The 17,250-nt window shown below is 43.6% G+C and overlaps 1 protein-coding gene across 3 annotated transcripts in view; it reads left to right on the plus strand.

The window, feature by feature from the left end:
• TCP11L2 (t-complex 11 like 2) overlaps positions 1-17,250 on the plus strand; it is a 42,285-nt gene that overhangs the window by 13,419 nt on the left and 11,616 nt on the right. For all 3 annotated transcript variants that reach the window (XM_081082982.1, XM_081082983.1, XM_081082984.1), the window contains 5 exons: positions 694-814; positions 1,789-2,012; positions 4,326-4,462; positions 15,934-16,121; positions 16,333-16,514. In XM_081082982.1, the coding sequence (XP_080939108.1) occupies positions 694-814; positions 1,789-2,012; positions 4,326-4,462; positions 15,934-16,121; positions 16,333-16,514 (852 nt within the window). The remainder of the gene's footprint in view (positions 1-693; positions 815-1,788; positions 2,013-4,325; positions 4,463-15,933; positions 16,122-16,332; positions 16,515-17,250) is intronic.

Here is a 17,250-nt window from a genome sequence, read left to right on the forward strand (position 1 = left end):
CCTAGGTGAGGGGTGTAGAGACTGGTAAGTAATTCTAGGGCAGGGAAATATGTGCTGTTCTCAGAGCAGTTGCAAAGTGGTGTCGTTCAGGAGGGATGTGTATTTTAGTGTGCACCTATTTTAGGACATGGACATAAGGGGTGAAGCAAGGCAGCCATCTATTCTATTGTGAGCTTTTCCTAGGAAGCTCCTATTTCAGCAGTTTGGTCTGGCTAACTTTAAATGGGACATGGAAGCTGAAATTGGCAGGCTTTCAAGTATATGTCTCCTTGGGGCCAATCTGTTCTGTTCTGTGCCACGAAATCTCAGCTGTTGAGGAAAGAACAACTTTGCCATCTCATCCCAAAAATCTAGAACAAGTCTAAGAATCTGTGTAAAAGAATAGCTAGGTAAATTCTGACATCTTCTTAGGCAAGAATTTTATGAACTTATTGAAAGCTATAGGAAGGAAGCATTTTAAAAGTCTAGGAGAAACACGACAGAATATTTAATGATGAAACAAGTATGTAATATTGTACATCTTGGGTGCTCTCTGTTAAAACAACACATAAAAAAAATGGAAATAGTGGGATGATGGCCAATTTTTATTCTCTGCTTTTCTCCATTTTCTAAGATTTCTACTATGAATATATTCCTTTTATAAACAGGGAAAACGATGCTCGTTTTAAAAAATAGTCCATTTCATTCCTGTAGCTTGGCCAGCCGAGTGAAGCGCATCGTCCACCAGGCCTACTGGGATGTCTTGGAGTCGGAACTGAATGCTGACCCTCCTGAGTATGACCACGCCATCAAACTGTTTGAAGAAATCAGAGAGGCAGGTTGACATTGTCTGTATTAATTAGTAATTGTTTCCCCCCCCAAAGACTATTTTCATGTACTCCAAAGAGTATTAGAGACTCTTCTTTAAAAACTGAGCAAGTTCAGTCACTGGGAGGGACTTTCCCTGCACCTCCTAGAGTAGGTTGGAAGCTGGGAAAAGAGGCAGTGGAGGGAACTCGGGGTGATGCTTACGCAGAGTAGTGGTTAAGACCACAGACTCTAGAGTTAGATAGTTCTAGTTTGGTTATGGCCTCTCCCTCTTTACGTCTTATTTCCTGAGTCCTTTCAGGGTAATTGTAAGGACTAAATACGGTGACAGTTACAGTTTTAGCCAACATTAACAAGACACTAGCTCTGTGCCAAGCAGTAGACTGTTCGTTTGTCCTTACCATAACACTGAGGTAGTTACACCTGTCATTTCATGTAAAGAAACCAAGTTCCCTCACTTGCCCAGGGTCACACAGCTTTGAGGGGTGGAAACTGAGGCACTCTGGCTCAGAGTGCTCCTGCCATGTGCTATGTGTATAAGTACTGTGTCTGCTGTGTACTGAATATGTTATATTAATGGAGCCCATGGGGAGGATTCCATTTGCCCTTCTTCAATGGATTCTTTTGGAGCTACGATCTGCAACTTGTTCTTTCTTTGCACAGATTATCTATAAACCTTTGGAAGTTATTTCAGTAACATTGCTTCCTTACTAGTTGCTTTCATTCTGAGAGAATCAATAATTTCCCATGAAAAGCAGGGGCAGGGAATGCGGGGGACTTTAATTCAGAAGCTAGATCTTTCTTTTTAGGGTTGAGACACTGGAGTGGTCTGATCCACCACCCAGTTCCTATAAACTTCTGTGGCATCCAGGGCATTAAAATATGGGGTGGGAGCTTGGTCATCTGGACATCGAGATAAAAAAGTGGCAACCTTTACTCATGTAATGATGCTGCTAATTTCTCTTTCCTTTCCCTGTGTAGATTCTTCTCTCTTTTCTGATTCCTGGTAGTGGAAACCGGCTTCGCAACCAGATCTGTGAAGTTTTGGACACGGACCTCATTAGACAACAGGCTGAGCACAGTGCTGTTGACATCCAAGGCCTGGCCAACTATATCATCAGCACAATGGGAAAGCTGTGTGCTCCCGTGCGAGATGACGATATCAGAAAGTTAAAGGCCACTGGCAACATTGTGGAGCTGCTGAGGTTAGCACTTGTGCTGCTTGCCTTTTCTTAGAGTACCTCTGAGGTCACACAAAGGGGAAGTGTGGGGATTGAGAGACACAGAGTAATAACTGGCCTCTCAGAGGACTCCTTGGCCGTAGGACAACAAACAAACAAGAATTTAAGTCATTTGCTGTGTACATAGAGTTTTCAGATGGAATGATCTAACAGGCTTGTTAGTTGGCATGTGTTGGGCATTAGGGATGCAGTGATGAAAAAGAGACAATCCCTGACCCCAAGGAGTTTACAGTTGAGTGGGGAGACAGACCTTGAATAGGAATTACAATTGTGGTAAGTGTTTTGGAAGGGGAAGTAGAAGGGTTAATAGAGACCCTAGCAGGGACATAGTCAAGGATCTAAAAAGGTCTCTTTATTAGGGTAATGTTTGCTGTTGTGACACATAACCATGAATTCTCAGTGACTTAACCAATACAAATTTGTTTCTCCTTCATGTCACAATCCAAGTCAGGGTTTTTTTTGGTCAGGAAACCTTCCACATGCCATTCGGTAACTCAGGTTCCTTCTTGTGTTGGCTCCACCCTTGCCCAGGTCCTCAGAGTCCTTTACATTCAGCTGGTAAATGGGAAGGAGATCATGGGGAAGGTGTATCCAGTGTTTAACCATCTCGGCCCACAAGTGACACCTTCTAGTATGGTCCCACCTAGATTAAAGGAGGCCTGAGAAATGTGGTTACCATCTAGAAACACATCTCCCAGCCACAAATCTAACCATCCTGCCACAGCTTCCCCGAGGAAGTGAGAATCTAATCTGGCTTTGCAGATAATAGCTTCTTTGTGAGCCCAGAGGAAGGAGGAGTCTGCATCACTTTTTGCGATTGAGGGGAACTTTTCTTTGTGTGTGTGCATGAATATGGCCATGTTGATATGTAAGTTTTATATTATAGTACTAGAGGCCCAGTGCATGATATTCGTGCACGGGGGCGGGGGTGGTTCCCTCAGCCCAGCCTGCACCCTCTCCAATTCAGGACCCCTCGGGGGTGTCCGACTGCCGGGATCGGGCCTAAACGGGCAGTCGGACATCCCTCTCACAATCCAGGACTGCTGGCTCCTAACTGCTCACCTGCCTGTCTGCCTGATCACCCCTAACTGCCCCTGCCTGCTGGCCTGATTGCCCCAACAGCCCCCCTGCTGCTGGCCTGGTTGCTCCCAACAGCCCCCTCCTGCCGGCCTGGTCACCCCTCACTCCCCCCCCCCCCCCCGCCAGCCTGGTTGCCCCCAACTGCCCCCCTGCCAGCCTGGTTGCCTGCAACTGTCCCCCCCCCCCCCCCCCGCTGGCCTAGTCACCCCACGCCCCCTGCTGTTCAATCATTCGGTCATTCCTCACTAACCTCCCTGCCGGCCTGGTCGCCCCATGCAGCCTGTTGTTCTGTTGTTACTGTTACTGTGACGGCATCCCGGACAATTTGCGTATTCCTCTATTATTAGTACAGATTGGAAAGGTAGAAGAAGGAAAACTGCATGTAGCAGGTAACTTTATGACCTTGGGTGATGAGCTCTCGGAGTCACTTTTCCCCACCTGTAAAATGGGTTTCATGTATCCTTGGAGTTGTGCTCAGCTCTAGCGAATTGCAGTTCTTCAGATGTAGATTCTTTGCTTCTAATTCTCTTATCATGTGTAATATCAAATCTGTGGTGTTCATCTTGGTCATTTATTGAGCACACACTGGGTGCCACTGTCCCCTACATTTTACATTCATTATCTCATTGACTCTTCACAACATCCCTTTAAGGTTAATCTTGTCCTGTCCTTTCAAAGGTGAGGAAACAGGCTCAAAGAGATTAACCTGTGCCTGGCCACAGAGCTGGATTTGAGCACCAGGCTACCCAACTCTAAAAGGAACAATTTTTTTCCCTATACCCCATTCCTCCATCCTTTCTTTTCTTTTTTCTTAACCCCTTAGGAATAGAAACCATATACACTACATTTAGACTCCTTAACATTTCAGGGGTTTTCAAATGAAAATTTCTTCTTGAACCCTTTTTGTCTCATTGTTAAAACTCATCGTATATACTTCTTAGTGTGTTTCTGTCAGTTCAGGACTGGATGTAATGGCTCAGCTGGAAGTATTGTATTTGCTAAAGCAGTACTCTTGAGAGCTATTAAGAATACATTTGGAATGCATGTCTAATGCCTTCTATGAAAAATGACTTTGCCAAGTGGCAATTGGAATTTAAAAACCATTTTGGGGATGTTTATTTTTCTCCAGTCTGGAAAATAGGTAAAAGTTAATGAATTTCAGGTTAATTTCTTAATCACCTCTCTAATTATTTTTAGGCAAATATTCCATGTCCTGGACCTCATGAATATGGACATGGCCAATTTTCTAATTAGGAGTTTTAGACCACATTTTCAACGCCAATTGGTGGATTATGAGAGAACTAAGTTCCAGGAAATTTTAGAAGAAACTCCAAGTAAGTACAAGATAATTGTATATTTACATTGAAATTAAGTGAAAATATGATATTTTATTTTTGACATCTTAAGAAGTGTCACTAAAGAATTTTGGCCTTTCTGTTAAACTTTTTTTTTTTTTTACTTTTAAAATTAACATCACAAATGTATAACTGTGTACTATGTCCCAGGAACTGTGCCAAGCACTATTAATTTCTTAATGCATGAAAAACAATATTTATTGAGCAACTGCTATATCCCACACACTGCTTAGGTGCTATGGGCATTGCAGTGAACAAAACAATAAAATTGTGAGCACCAAGGAGCAGATATTCTAGTAGGCAAACTTATATTATCAGCTTTGTTGTTAAGTGCTATGAAGAAAAATAAGATAAAAGGGCAGACAGGAATGGTGCAGGAATGAGGGTGGGGAGTGTTTGTGGGTTTTTTTAGCTGAAGTGGACTGGGAAGGTCTCTCTCACAAGTAGCATTTCAACAGAGTTTGCCAAGGAATGAGAAAGAGGAATGTATATCACATGTAGATGTGAAGGAAGAATATTCCAGGCAGAAGTAGCTGCAAACATAAAGGTCTTGAAGCAGAAATGTGTTTGTGACGTTGGACAAACATAGGCAGACGGTGTGGCTAGCATAGAGTAGGCCAGGAGAGAGTGGTTGAAGATGAGGACAAGAGGTAAACAGTTCATATAGAGCCTTGTTAGGAAATGAGAGGAATTTAGATTTCATGCCACGAGTGATGGGAAGTCCTTGGAGAGTTTTGAGCAGAGAAACAACATCTAATTTTCATTTTTAAAGAATACTCTGGCTCTCGGGTAAAGAATAGATTAAATGGAGCAAAGAGGGAAGCCAGGGTACCAGTTATGTTGTATTGCAGTTGCCTGGGCAAGAAATGATGGTGGCTTGGTCAGGTGGTAGTGGTGGTAGTAGTAAGAAGAGGTCATATTCTGGATGTATTTTGGAATGGAGTAACAAGATTTTATGAAAGTTGGATGAGGGGGAAAAAGAGAGGAGTTGAGGATGACTTTAAGGTTTTCACCTGAGCACCTGGCTGAATAGTGATACCTGTTAGTGAGATGGGGGAGATAAAGGGAAAGAAGGTTGGGGGAAGCTATGGAATCATGTTCAGTTTTAGATAACATAATCTCTGAGATCTTGTTTGACATCAACATGGAGATTTCAGGTGGGCTTTTAAATACGAGATTAGAGTATTGGAGAATGGGGATATATGTTTGGGAACCCTCAGTATATTTATGGTAGATGAAGCCACATAACTACATAACATATATAAAAGCTTACCACATTCTAAGCTCTTCACCTGTGTAACTAATTTAATCTTCACAGTAACTTTAGGAAATCACTCCCTATTTTATGGATGAGGAAACTGAGGCACAGGGAGGTTAAATCACTTGCCTCCGTAATACAGCTTGTACATTATAGAGCTGGGACTCACCTAGGCCCATGGTCAGCAAACTGCGGCTCGCAAGCCACATGCGGCTCTTTGGCCCCTTGAGTGTGGCTCTTCCACAAAATACCATGTGCGGGCGCGCACATAGAGTGTGATTGAAACTTCGTGGCCCGTGCACAGAAGTCGGTATTTTGTGGAAGAGCCACACTCAAGGGGCCAAAGAGCTGCATGTGGCTCGCGTGCCGCGGTTTGCCGACCATGGGCCTAGGCAGTCTGGCTTCACGGCCCCTGCTCTTATCCACAGTATTACACTGGATGTGATGGCCTAGGGAGTGAGTGTAGATACAGAAGGGGCCTGACCTGGGACTCTAAAGCATTTGGAGCTGAAGAGAAGGATCTAGCAATTGAAACTGCAGGAGTAACCAGAGTTAATGAATGCCAGGAGAGAGTGGTGTCCCATAAGACATGTGAAGAAAATGTTCAGAAGAGGAAGAAGTTAGCAGCTGTGATAAGTGCTGCCAAGTAGTCAAGAAAGATGAAAGCCATGGCTTGACCACTGGATATGACTGCATGAGGATCCTTGGTAACCTTGATAACCGTGATGGGAGCAGTCAGTGAACTGGTGGGCCTTAAAACTGGACTAGGGCTCAAGAAAGAACAGGAGTCAAAGAGGTATTGCCTTGGATCCACACAGTTACTCAAGGAGGTAGATACTATTATACCCTCATTTTACAGGCAAGGAACTGATAACTTCACAGCTGGCAAGAGACGGGCTAACTGGTTCTCTCATTGGCAAACCCATCTCTGGACTTTAATTCACCACAGTCTAAGGCTGAGTTAGGGGATTCACCCAGCTCATTCCACCCCTTGTGGACTGAGCTTTTCTGTCAAGATAGTCAATATGATAGCATTATGTACACAAAGCCAAGCAGGAGCCACTTGTAAACATCCAGGAAAGAGAGCGTGTGTCATGGAGGGCCACAGGAGGAATAATCGAACAGCTGGGCACTTCTGCTTGGCAACAAGGAGACTCAGGTGGGCCATGAGCTCTGCCCTGTTGATAGTCACTCAGGGATTTTGGTTAAGCTCTGTAGGGCCGAGCAGGATCCATGGGAAGGAAGTAGCAGCCAGAACTATTTTAACATTGGAATGAGCCGCTCTTTTATATTAGTAGTCTATGTTATCTACATTTTATTTGAGCACTTATTAAGTGCCATGTCCTTACACTATGCCAAACACTACATTTATTAACCCATTCAAGCTCATAATAGCTGGTACTATTATCATACACTGTTTACAAAGGAAGAAATTGAGGTTAAGGTGCTTAACCCTAAGTGATTGCTAGTAAGTGGTAAAGCCTGGATAACCCAGTTATGTTTCTGCCCCAGTGCATGTGCATTCAACCACTGCAACACTGCCTCTCTCCCAACATGGTATTGAATGTCTTTGGGGGATTGGCAGAGGGCACTCTGGCATCAGGGGGTATATAAGACTAGATGACTTCTCAGGATCCTTCTACATCAAAAGGCTATGACTTCAGGGCTATGTTGCTTTAGTTTCAAAGCGAGAGAAGGATCAAGGGAACTAGAACCCCACATAGAACCTGAATCTGAAACCTGAGCAATAGTTTGTTCTTAGCAGTGTTTTCCTGAGACTTAGTGGTTGGTTTTGTGTGCCTGTGTATGTGTGTATGTACACATATGTATAAATGTCTCCACGTTTTGAATAAAAATAGCTTGGAATTTTGAGCAAGTTCCTTAATATAGGGTTAAATTACGGTTTTGTTAATCTCAAATGGTTTATTTCTCTCCTTAAAACCTTGGCTTAGCGACCTGTAATTCACTTGCACCTTTCACATTGACTTGGATATTTTCAGAGGTTTAAGAATAGAATAAATCCTGTTGTGCATATAGGTCATTATTGCCCAGGCTCCAGATATGTTCCCAGACAAGTCACGAGTCCAGGAAGCAGAGTGTATGTCAGGTGTTAATTATATCCTTAACTGACTGCCAAAAGTCGGCCATTGTGCCCTAATATCAAAATAAGAGCCTCACAGTATCACACAGAAAGACAAAAGTGTTGGATTTTTGTGTGTATATGATTTTTATAAAATAATTATTGGAAAATTCATGTAGACAAGGACTGAGTTTCTGAATTGACTCCAAAAAAGTTTTTACTTTGCTGACAGAGAGATTTTATATATACATCTGCCTTACTTAAAATACACCCAAAAGATTTCACTTGTATGAGGAATCTAAGAAAAAGCAAAGTAAGTGAGCAAACCAAACAGAAACAAACTCATAGAGAACATTTTGACAGTTGCCAGGTGGGAGGGGAATTGGGGGTATGAATGAAAAAGCATGGCTCAGTGGTTGATCATCAACCTATGAACCAGAAGGTCACAGTTTGATGCCTGGGTGCAGGCTCAATCTCCAGTAGGGGGCGTGCACGAGGCAGCCGATCAATGATTCTCTCTCATCATTGATGTTTCTATCTCTCTCCCTCTCCCTTCCTCTCTGAAATCAATACAAATATTTTTTTAAAGGGGGGAAGGACTAAGAAGTATAAATTGGGCCCTTGCCAGTTGGTTGGGGCATTGTTCCATACACCAAAAGGTTGCGGATTCAATTCCTGGTCAGGGCACATACCTACATTTCGGGTTTGATCCCTGGTCAGGGTGCATACAAGAGGCAACCGAGAAATGTTTTTCTCTCTCTCTCCTTTCCTCTCTCTCTAAAATCAATAAAAACATATCCTCAGGTGAGGATTGAAAAAAAAGAGAAGTACAAATTGGTAGTTACAAGTAGTCATGGGCATGTAAAGTATAGCATAGGGAATATAGTTAATAATATTGTAATAACTACAGCATGGGGCAAAAGTAGGTTTACAGTTGTTCATATGGAAAATAATATGATTAATAAATAATATAAGAATAAACTCTGTGTTTCATGTACTCAGAACTGTAATCTTACTTTTGCCTCACCCTGTATGTATGGTGTCAGATGGGCACTAAATTTATCATATGATCACGTTATAAGTTATATAAATATCTAATCACTATGTTGTAAAAATAGTTCATATGTGATTTTCTTTTTATAAAACTGTAGACAAAGCGAATTGATCCGACAGAAAGCAGATCAGTATGTTTGGGGATGGTGAGGGTGGATGGGAGGGAAGGAGAAGTGGTGATGATTAGAAAGACCACTAGGAATCTTTTGGGGGTGATGCATATGTTCATGGTTGTGTATATGTATACATGTATCAAAACATAAAATTGTGCACTTTAAGTATGTGCAGTCTATTGAATGTCAATTATATATGTATTGTATGTAAAGGTATTTAAAATAAAGGAAAGAATGGGATAAGATAAAAATGAAATAAAACACACCAAAGAAAGCCTTTGGCAATGATTGGGTGCATGTATTAAGCATCAAAAAGATAACCAGATTAGATCCAAAAACTAAATTACCTGTGGAAAGGGTAATAAATTACCCCAGAGGGGGCCATGCCACAAGTAATTTTTAAGATACTCAGAAAGAAAAAGGTTTTACTTATTTAGATATTTTACATTTGATAAAAGGTCCTCATGAACTTCAAGTGCTTTTTTAAAAAATTCTATGAGACAAATATTTTTTTTAAATACATTATTGTACTGCATTGTAATTGTCTTTGCCTGGAATACAGGGATTTCAGGATATATTTATTTTAAAAATGGGCAAAGTGATGCTTAGCCATGACCTGCCCAAAGCCAGAGTCACACAGCGAATAAGTAGTGTGTACACAAAGCCAGGTCTCCCATAGCCAAGCCAAGATTAAACCAAGCTGCTGCTTTGGCAACTTTGATTATTCAGTTTTGTGTTAGATCAGCTGGGTTATATTGCATCCAGCAGAAACCAACTTTGGCTGAATTAACAAAAAAAGGAAGTGAATGGAAAGATGGAGGCTAAAGCTAAAATACCTACTTTGTCCAGCGGGTGTGGCTCAGTGGTTGAGCATCGACCTATGAACCAGGAGGTCACAGTTCCATTCTTGGTCAGGGCACATGCCTGGGTTGCAGGCTCAATCCCTGGGGCATGCAGGAGGTAGCTGATTGCTGGGGTCCAACCCCAGCGGGTCCAGGGGTCCCCAAAGGTGTGGACAGAGTCGGCGAAGAAGGAATGACACGGAGACAGCATTCAGTTGATCAGCAGCCTAGCCAGGATCTCCAGCAAAGTTCTGGTCTGGATCTCCAGCGAAGTTCTGGTCTGGATCTCCAGAGAGGTTCTGGTTAGGATCTCCAGCCAGGTTCTGTGTCCATGTTCTCTTGCTAGGTTCTCCAGGTTCTCCAGCCAGGTTCTGTAGCCATGTTCCCTCGCTAGGTTCTCCAGCCAGGTTCTGTCCAGGTTCTCCAGCCAGGTTCAGTCACCAGGTTCTAGTCAGGTTCTCTTGCCAATTTCTGTAGTCAGGTTCAGTCCAGGATCTTTTGCCATGTTCTCTCCAGTGAAGTTCTTCTGTCTCTAGGTTCTGTGTAGGTTCTGTGTTGTAAGTTCTGTGTTGTTACATCTGTATTTATACCAGTTGATTCCAATTCTATCAATCTCTATTCCAAAGGTTAGGGCGTTTCTTATCTCCATTCCAGGGAGTAAAGATTATGTAGCTTAAGCATGATTGTTCGTAGTTAAAGTGATTAATTACCCGCCTGGCACTTAGTTAAGAGGTTTTATTCCCTCCCTAACTTCAGGGGAAAATCCCTACCTGGGGAAACAACCTTTCTCAGAGACCTTGGTTAAAACACATAGTGCCAAGAAGGTGAGCAAACATATTAAGAACAGTATGCCATATATGCCAGGTCCCTTGAAACAGCAAGCATGGACCGGCTCCTGGCAAATTCCCCCTTTTTTATTTTTTAAAATCAGGCATTAAAAAGAAAAACCCGAAATGCTCTCTTGTATCCATTTTAAGAGTAGGATTGGCACTTTCCGCTATTACCTGAGTCCTGATCTGTCACCCCAGGGAGAGCTTGCCAATCCTGCACTTTCCCAGGGTGGAAAGGCTGCAGTGGGGTTAAGGATAAGGCTCCTTGGGCCAACCTCCTCCCATGCCTTTACATTTACCTTTCCTTCCTCAGAAAAGCATGGACATACTTCTTGTATAAAAAGTTCTGTCTGACTGGGAGTAACCTTAATTCCTCTGCTAGCAAGCATATGTGTTAAAAGATCAATACAGAGTCTTATTTCTTTAGACTCAGTATGGCACATCTTCTTAATCTAAAGATCAATACAGAGTCTTCTTTCTTTGGACTCAGTATGGCACATCTTCTCAATCTAAGTTCTGTACTATCCACCTTCTTACCCTACTTATCCTCTATAGGGGGGTCTGCAGTATCCTGGTGGAGTCCTATCCGTCCCGAGTGTGGGGTTCTCAATGGGGGGGGGGGCTTACCTAGGAGAATCCTGTTCCAGGGGTTCCCAAAGGTGTGGACGGAGTCGGCGAAGACTATCCACCCTCTTCCTACGGTAGAGTCCTATCCGTCCCGAGTGCGGGGCGCTTACCTAGGGGTCCCTGTTTGGGCGCCAGATGCTGGGGTCCAGCCCCAGCGGGTCCAGGTGTCCCCAAAGGGTGGACGGAGTCAGCGAAGAAGGAATGACACAGGGACTTCTCCAGCCAGGTTTGGTAATACAGCCATGTATAGCAGACTTCATCAAAATATTTTCTATTCAAAATAGACATTGCTACTCTTAAAATGGATACAAGAGAGCATTTGGGTTTTTTTTTCTTTTTAATGCCTGATTTTAAAAAATAAAAAAGGGGGAATTTGCCGGGAGCCGGTCCATGCTTGCTGTTTCAAGGGACCTGGCATATATGGCATACTGTTCTTAATATGTTTGCTCACCTTCTTGGCACTATGTGTTTTAACCAAGGTCTCTGAGAAAGGTTGTTTCCCCAGGTAGGGATTTTCCCCTGAAGTTAGGGAGGGAATAAAACCTCTTAACTAAGTGCCAGGCGGGTAATTAATCACTTTAACTACGAACAATCATGCTTAAGCTACATAATCTTTACTCCCTGGAATGGAGATAAGAAACGCCCTAACCTTTGGAATAGAGATTGATAGAATTGGAATCAACTGGTATAAATACAGATGTAACAAGACAGCAAGAGCCAGAAGAGAGACAGAAATTGGCACAGAACCTACACAGAACGTTCTCTAGAGACAGAAGAACTTCACTGGAGAGAACATGGCAAAAGATCCTGGACAGAAACTGGCCTCAGAACCTAGAGACAGAACCTAGTGAGAGAACATGGCAAAAGATCCTGGACTGAACCTGACTACAGAAATTGGCAAGAGAACCTGACTAGAACCTGGTGACTGAACCTGGCTGGAGAACCTGGACAGAACCTGGCTGGAAAACCTAGCAAGAGACCATGGACACAGAACCTGGCTGGAGATCCTAAACAGAACTTCACTGGAGATCCAGACCAGAACTTGGCTGGAGATCCTGGCTAGGCTGCTGATCAACTGAACACTGTCTCCGTGTCATTCCTTCTTCGCCGACTCCGTCCACACCTTTGGGGACCCCTGGACCTGCTGGGGTTGGACCCCGGCAGCTGATCAATTATTCTCTTTCATCATTTATGTTTCTACTAGAGGCTCAATGCACGAAATTCATGCACTGGGGTGGGGGGAGTGGTCCCTCAGCCTGGCCTGCACCCTCTCGCAGTCTGGTACCCTTCAGGGGATGTCCACCTGCCGGCTTGTGGCTGGATGGCCTTCTGCTACTGCACGGCCTGCTGCTTGAGCTTCAGCAGCTGCTGCACGTGCACAGGTTGGGCCACTACGGTCTGTCCTGCGAGCACCATCGCGTGGGTGAGTCAAGTGCAGAGGCAGGCTCACTCTAGTTCCCTGTGCTTTCCTGAGTCACTGAGTTGTTCAGACTGACTGACTGCCTTCTACAGAGAATGGCACTGGGATCGGGCCGAAGCCGGCAGTTGGACATCCCTTTGGCAGTCTGGGACCCCTCGGGGGATGTAGCAGTGCGCCAAACAGCAGGCGGCCAGGGATGAGCCCGAATCGGCCAAGCGTCACTGGCTCTCATCCTGGCCCGCTGTGCCTGCTGCCGCTGCTCGCTGCTTGCTGCTCAGTAGTGCTGCAGCGGAGGAGTCGGGAGAGGCTCCTGCCGTGGCAGCTGGACTCGTCAGCCATGAGCCTGGCTTCTGGCTGAGTGGCGCTCCCCCTGTGGGAGCGCACTGACCACCAGGGGAAAGCTCCTTCATTGAGCGTCTGCCCCCTGGTGGTCAGTGTGCATCATAGCGACCAGTTGTTCTGGTCATTCTGCCATAACAGTCGCTTAGGCTTTTATTATATAGATATCTCTCTCCCTCTCCCTTCCTCTCTGAAATCAATAAAAATAAAAATAAAAACAATACCTAACCTGAGCAAGGCCAGAAACCAGGAGTGTGTCAGGAATCTGGGTTGGAAAAAAAAACAAAGGAAGACTCCTGGGCTCCATAGTCAGAATGGTTTATGTGTACTTCAAAACAGGTCATCCTTGAATGCTGTAGTCACCATTCAGAGTCCAGGTAAAAGACTGATGGGCATCTGGCTCAGTCCAACTGCTGGTCAAGGGCCTCTGAATTGATAGTCACAAAAGAAAGCCTGGAGCAAAAGACAATGGTTTCTCAAGGAAAATAAGTACCAAAAGAAGGGAGATGAGGTGTTGCTAGGCATAAAAAAGCAAATATCATGGATAAGTGCTCTTAGGCCCCCACTGCTCCTGGTAAATTCTTAGGACAACACACCTATAAAGTCATTGTCTGCTCTTGTGTTTCTATCTCCGAGTAGAATAGGCGCTTCTTGAGTGCAGAGACTGTATTTACTCATCTCTGATTCTCCAGCACCAGTGCGATACCCGGCCTGTAGAGGTGCTCAGTTGCCATTGAATAAATGAGTGGATAGAGAGGCTTTTATTACTGTCCACGTGAAAGACCTAGGGTACAGGTGCCTCGTGGAGTTGACCTTGCTTTTAGAGCCACATAGGCAGTCAGTGTACCAGGTTATGAAGTGCAGTCTCAGCCGATCCCTTAAAAAACCCGATGTTTCACTCTAAACTCATGTTCTTTCTGCTTTACTAGTTGTACTCAATGCTGGCTACATAATAGGATCACTCGGGGTGTTTGAACAGAGATGGCTGTGCCCCATCTCAGATTGATTAAATCAGAATCTCTAGGAGCTGTGCCCAGAGATTTTTTTTTTTCCTTTTTAAAGCTCCCCAGATGATTCTAAAATCAGCAAGGATTGAGAACCACTATGCTACACTCTAGCTTTTGTTTGAACTAAATGGCCTTTTAAATGTGTCAGCTGTAAATGATTACGCTTGCAGTATAAATGTTTATTATGGCCACATTGTAATTATATCCATGATGATTTCTGCACACACTCTCTGTTGGATATTCTTTTAAATAAAAGACTGCAAGTACTTTGCATCATTATAAGCAGAACTAGAAAAAACAAGAACAACATTTGCCAACTGAGGAGAAACAAAATTGTGAAATGCTGGGGGTGATGTTCCCTTAGTGTGGCAAACAGAGCTGCTGATAAATTACCCCTATTTAAGTGCTGGGTCTGAGGAAGAATTTCAGGGTGACTATTCTTTAGTTTGTTCTCTGGCTTTTTTAAAAATCTGCACTTGTGTTCAGTCTACATTTTTTTAGCAATTGCCACCTGATAAATTCTACCAAATACATAGTTTTATAAGAAACGAGGATGTGAAGAAAAGGAAACCCTCATACACTGCTGGTGGGAATACAGACTGGTGCAGCTACTGTGGAAAACAGTATGGAATTTCCTCAAAAAATAAAAAATGGATCTCCCATTTGGCCCAGTGATCCCACTTCTAGGAATATATCCTAAGAAATCAGAAACGTCAATCAGAAAGAATATATGCACCCCTATGTTCATAGCAGTGCAATTTACAATAGCTAAGATTTGGAAGCAGCCCGAATGCCCATCAGCCGGTGAGTGGATAAAAAAGCTGTGGTACATCTACACAATGGAATACCACACAGCTATAGAAAAGAAAGAAATACTATTTGCAACAGCATGGATGGACCTGGAGAGTATTATGCTAAGCGAACTAAGCCAGTTAGAGAAAGATTAAGTATCACATGATCTCACTCATATGTGGAATCTAATGAACAGAATAAACTGATGAATAAAATAGGACCAGAGACATAGAAGCATGGAACAGACTGATGAATTTCAGAGGGAAGGGAGGTGGGGTGGGAGGAGAGTGATTAACAGGGGAACTTATTTGCATATATGTATAACCCATGGACACAGACAATAGAGTGGTGAAGGCCTGGGAGGGGCTGGAACAGGGTGGAAGGGGTCAATGGAAAAAACAACAACCACAAACAAAGGGGACATCTATAATACTTTCAACAGTAGAGATTAATTAGAGAGAGAGAGAATATAAAGAGCAACTTGTTTCCAGTGGGGAACCTTAGTACTGGGTGGAAGTAAAATAAAGTGTGCATGCCAGCATGCATGTGCATTTTGGGAAAGACAGCTCTACTCAGACACTCAGAGGTGTCCAGGACCCCAACATGTTTAATAATCAATGCTTTTCTTTTAAACACCTTCTCTGCACAAAACTCAAGGTCGTGTGTGAGCTGGTATGTCTCCTCATCCAGTGCCATGCGCTACCACTCTCTTTCCCTTAGTTCTTTATGAACCAGCCATAACAGATTTGCTTGTAACATCCAGAAGGTGCCATATTCTCTCACTTTTTCGGGTTTTGTATGGGCTGTTCTCCCGGCCAGGGGTGACAGCCCTTTCCTCTGTCTGCTGTGTGTCTTCAGTGTCACAGCTCTTTCTCTTAGTCTCTGCTCTGGACATCCTCTGCTCCCTCCACTCCCACTGTGCCTTCTAGTCTTTATATTCTGCAGTAATTGTTGGTGTGCAGGTCTGTCTCCCCGTCTGGACTGTAAGCTCCTTGAGGGCCCAGCACCTAACACAGCATCTGTCTGAAGAATGCACGAATGCAGCGATCCATCAGCTGTAGGACAAATGTGTGGCCTTTTCACTTGTAGGTGCTCTTGATAAAACTACCAAGTGGATAAAAGAATCTGTAAATGAAGAATTACTTTCTGTTTCTGAGACCGGTTTAACTCCTGCGGCCGGAACCAGCTCCAAGCCACACCTGAGCCCTACACTGGTGCTAAATAACAGTTATTTGAAACTGTTGCAGTGGGATTATCAGAAAAAAGAATTTCCAGAGGTGAGTGATTTTTTTTCTTCCCTCAAGTTTTCCATTATTTTCATTCTTAAGTTCTAACTATGAATCAGCTAGTCTGTCTGTGTTGCCAGGTGGTGTAATGACTTCGCTGAAATCAGATAAAAATGGGAGCGTGGATGTGATACTGCTTATTTTACATTTTCGTGGTATTGAGCTTCCCTTTCTATTTTTCCATTTTAAATAAATATGCTAGACACTGATCACAGATGAAGCACGTCTTCAGGAACTGACAGAAAAGCTGAATCAATTGAAAATTATTGCCTGCCTGTCCCTCATTACCAACAATATGTTGGGTGCTATCACAGAAGGCCTCCCTGAGCTGGCAGACCGGTTAAAGAGGGTCTCGGCTGTTCTGCTCGAAGGCATGAATAAAGAGTAAGTTCCACGTGTTTTTCTCTGTTCCCCCTGTGTTAGGCTCTGCATGCATTTCAGAGAATGTGAGTAACCTTGGACATTTGGATGTGACATTCAGAACTGTGTTTTAGAGAAGCTTATCTCATACATTTTTCTAGAATTTTTAAAAAAATATATTTTTATTGATTTCAGAGAGGAAGAGAGAGGGAGAGGGAGAGATAGAAACATCAATGATGAGGGAGAATCACTGATTGGCTGCCTCCCGCACACCCCCTACTAGGGATCGAGCCTGCAACCCAGGCATATGCCCTGACCAGGAATCAAACTGTGACCTCCTGGTTCATAGGTCAGTGCTCAACCACGGAGCCACGCCTGCCGGGCTAGAATTTCTTTTAATATCTCTGAAGGCTTAAGTGTCCTTTCATAGGAAGGGAGAGGTCTTTTCCATGACAAATGCCAGGGTGAGTGTAGTATTTCCACTGAGGATGGGTGTGTGCAAAAGCCCTTCTTTGATGGAGCTGTGGAAAAAAACCAAACAAAAGCCAGAAATCCACCTAGCTCAGTCTTCAGGATGCCCTGTCAAAGAGGCTTTCCAGATTAAGTAGTTCTGACACCTATCATTTTTCTATAATGAAATGTTTACCAACTTTACTGATCCCGCAAGCTACGAAGCCTTGAGAAGTAGTGACCTCTCTGTCCTTTGGAGATGTTACACAGGTTCACTGAAGGTTTTGTGAAATTCATTTCCCAGTATCAA

The sequence above is a fragment of the Myotis nattereri genome (genome assembly GCF_964212035.1).
Source record: "Myotis nattereri genome assembly, chromosome: 2".
Classification (NCBI taxonomy): Eukaryota; Metazoa; Chordata; class Mammalia; order Chiroptera; family Vespertilionidae; genus Myotis; species Myotis nattereri.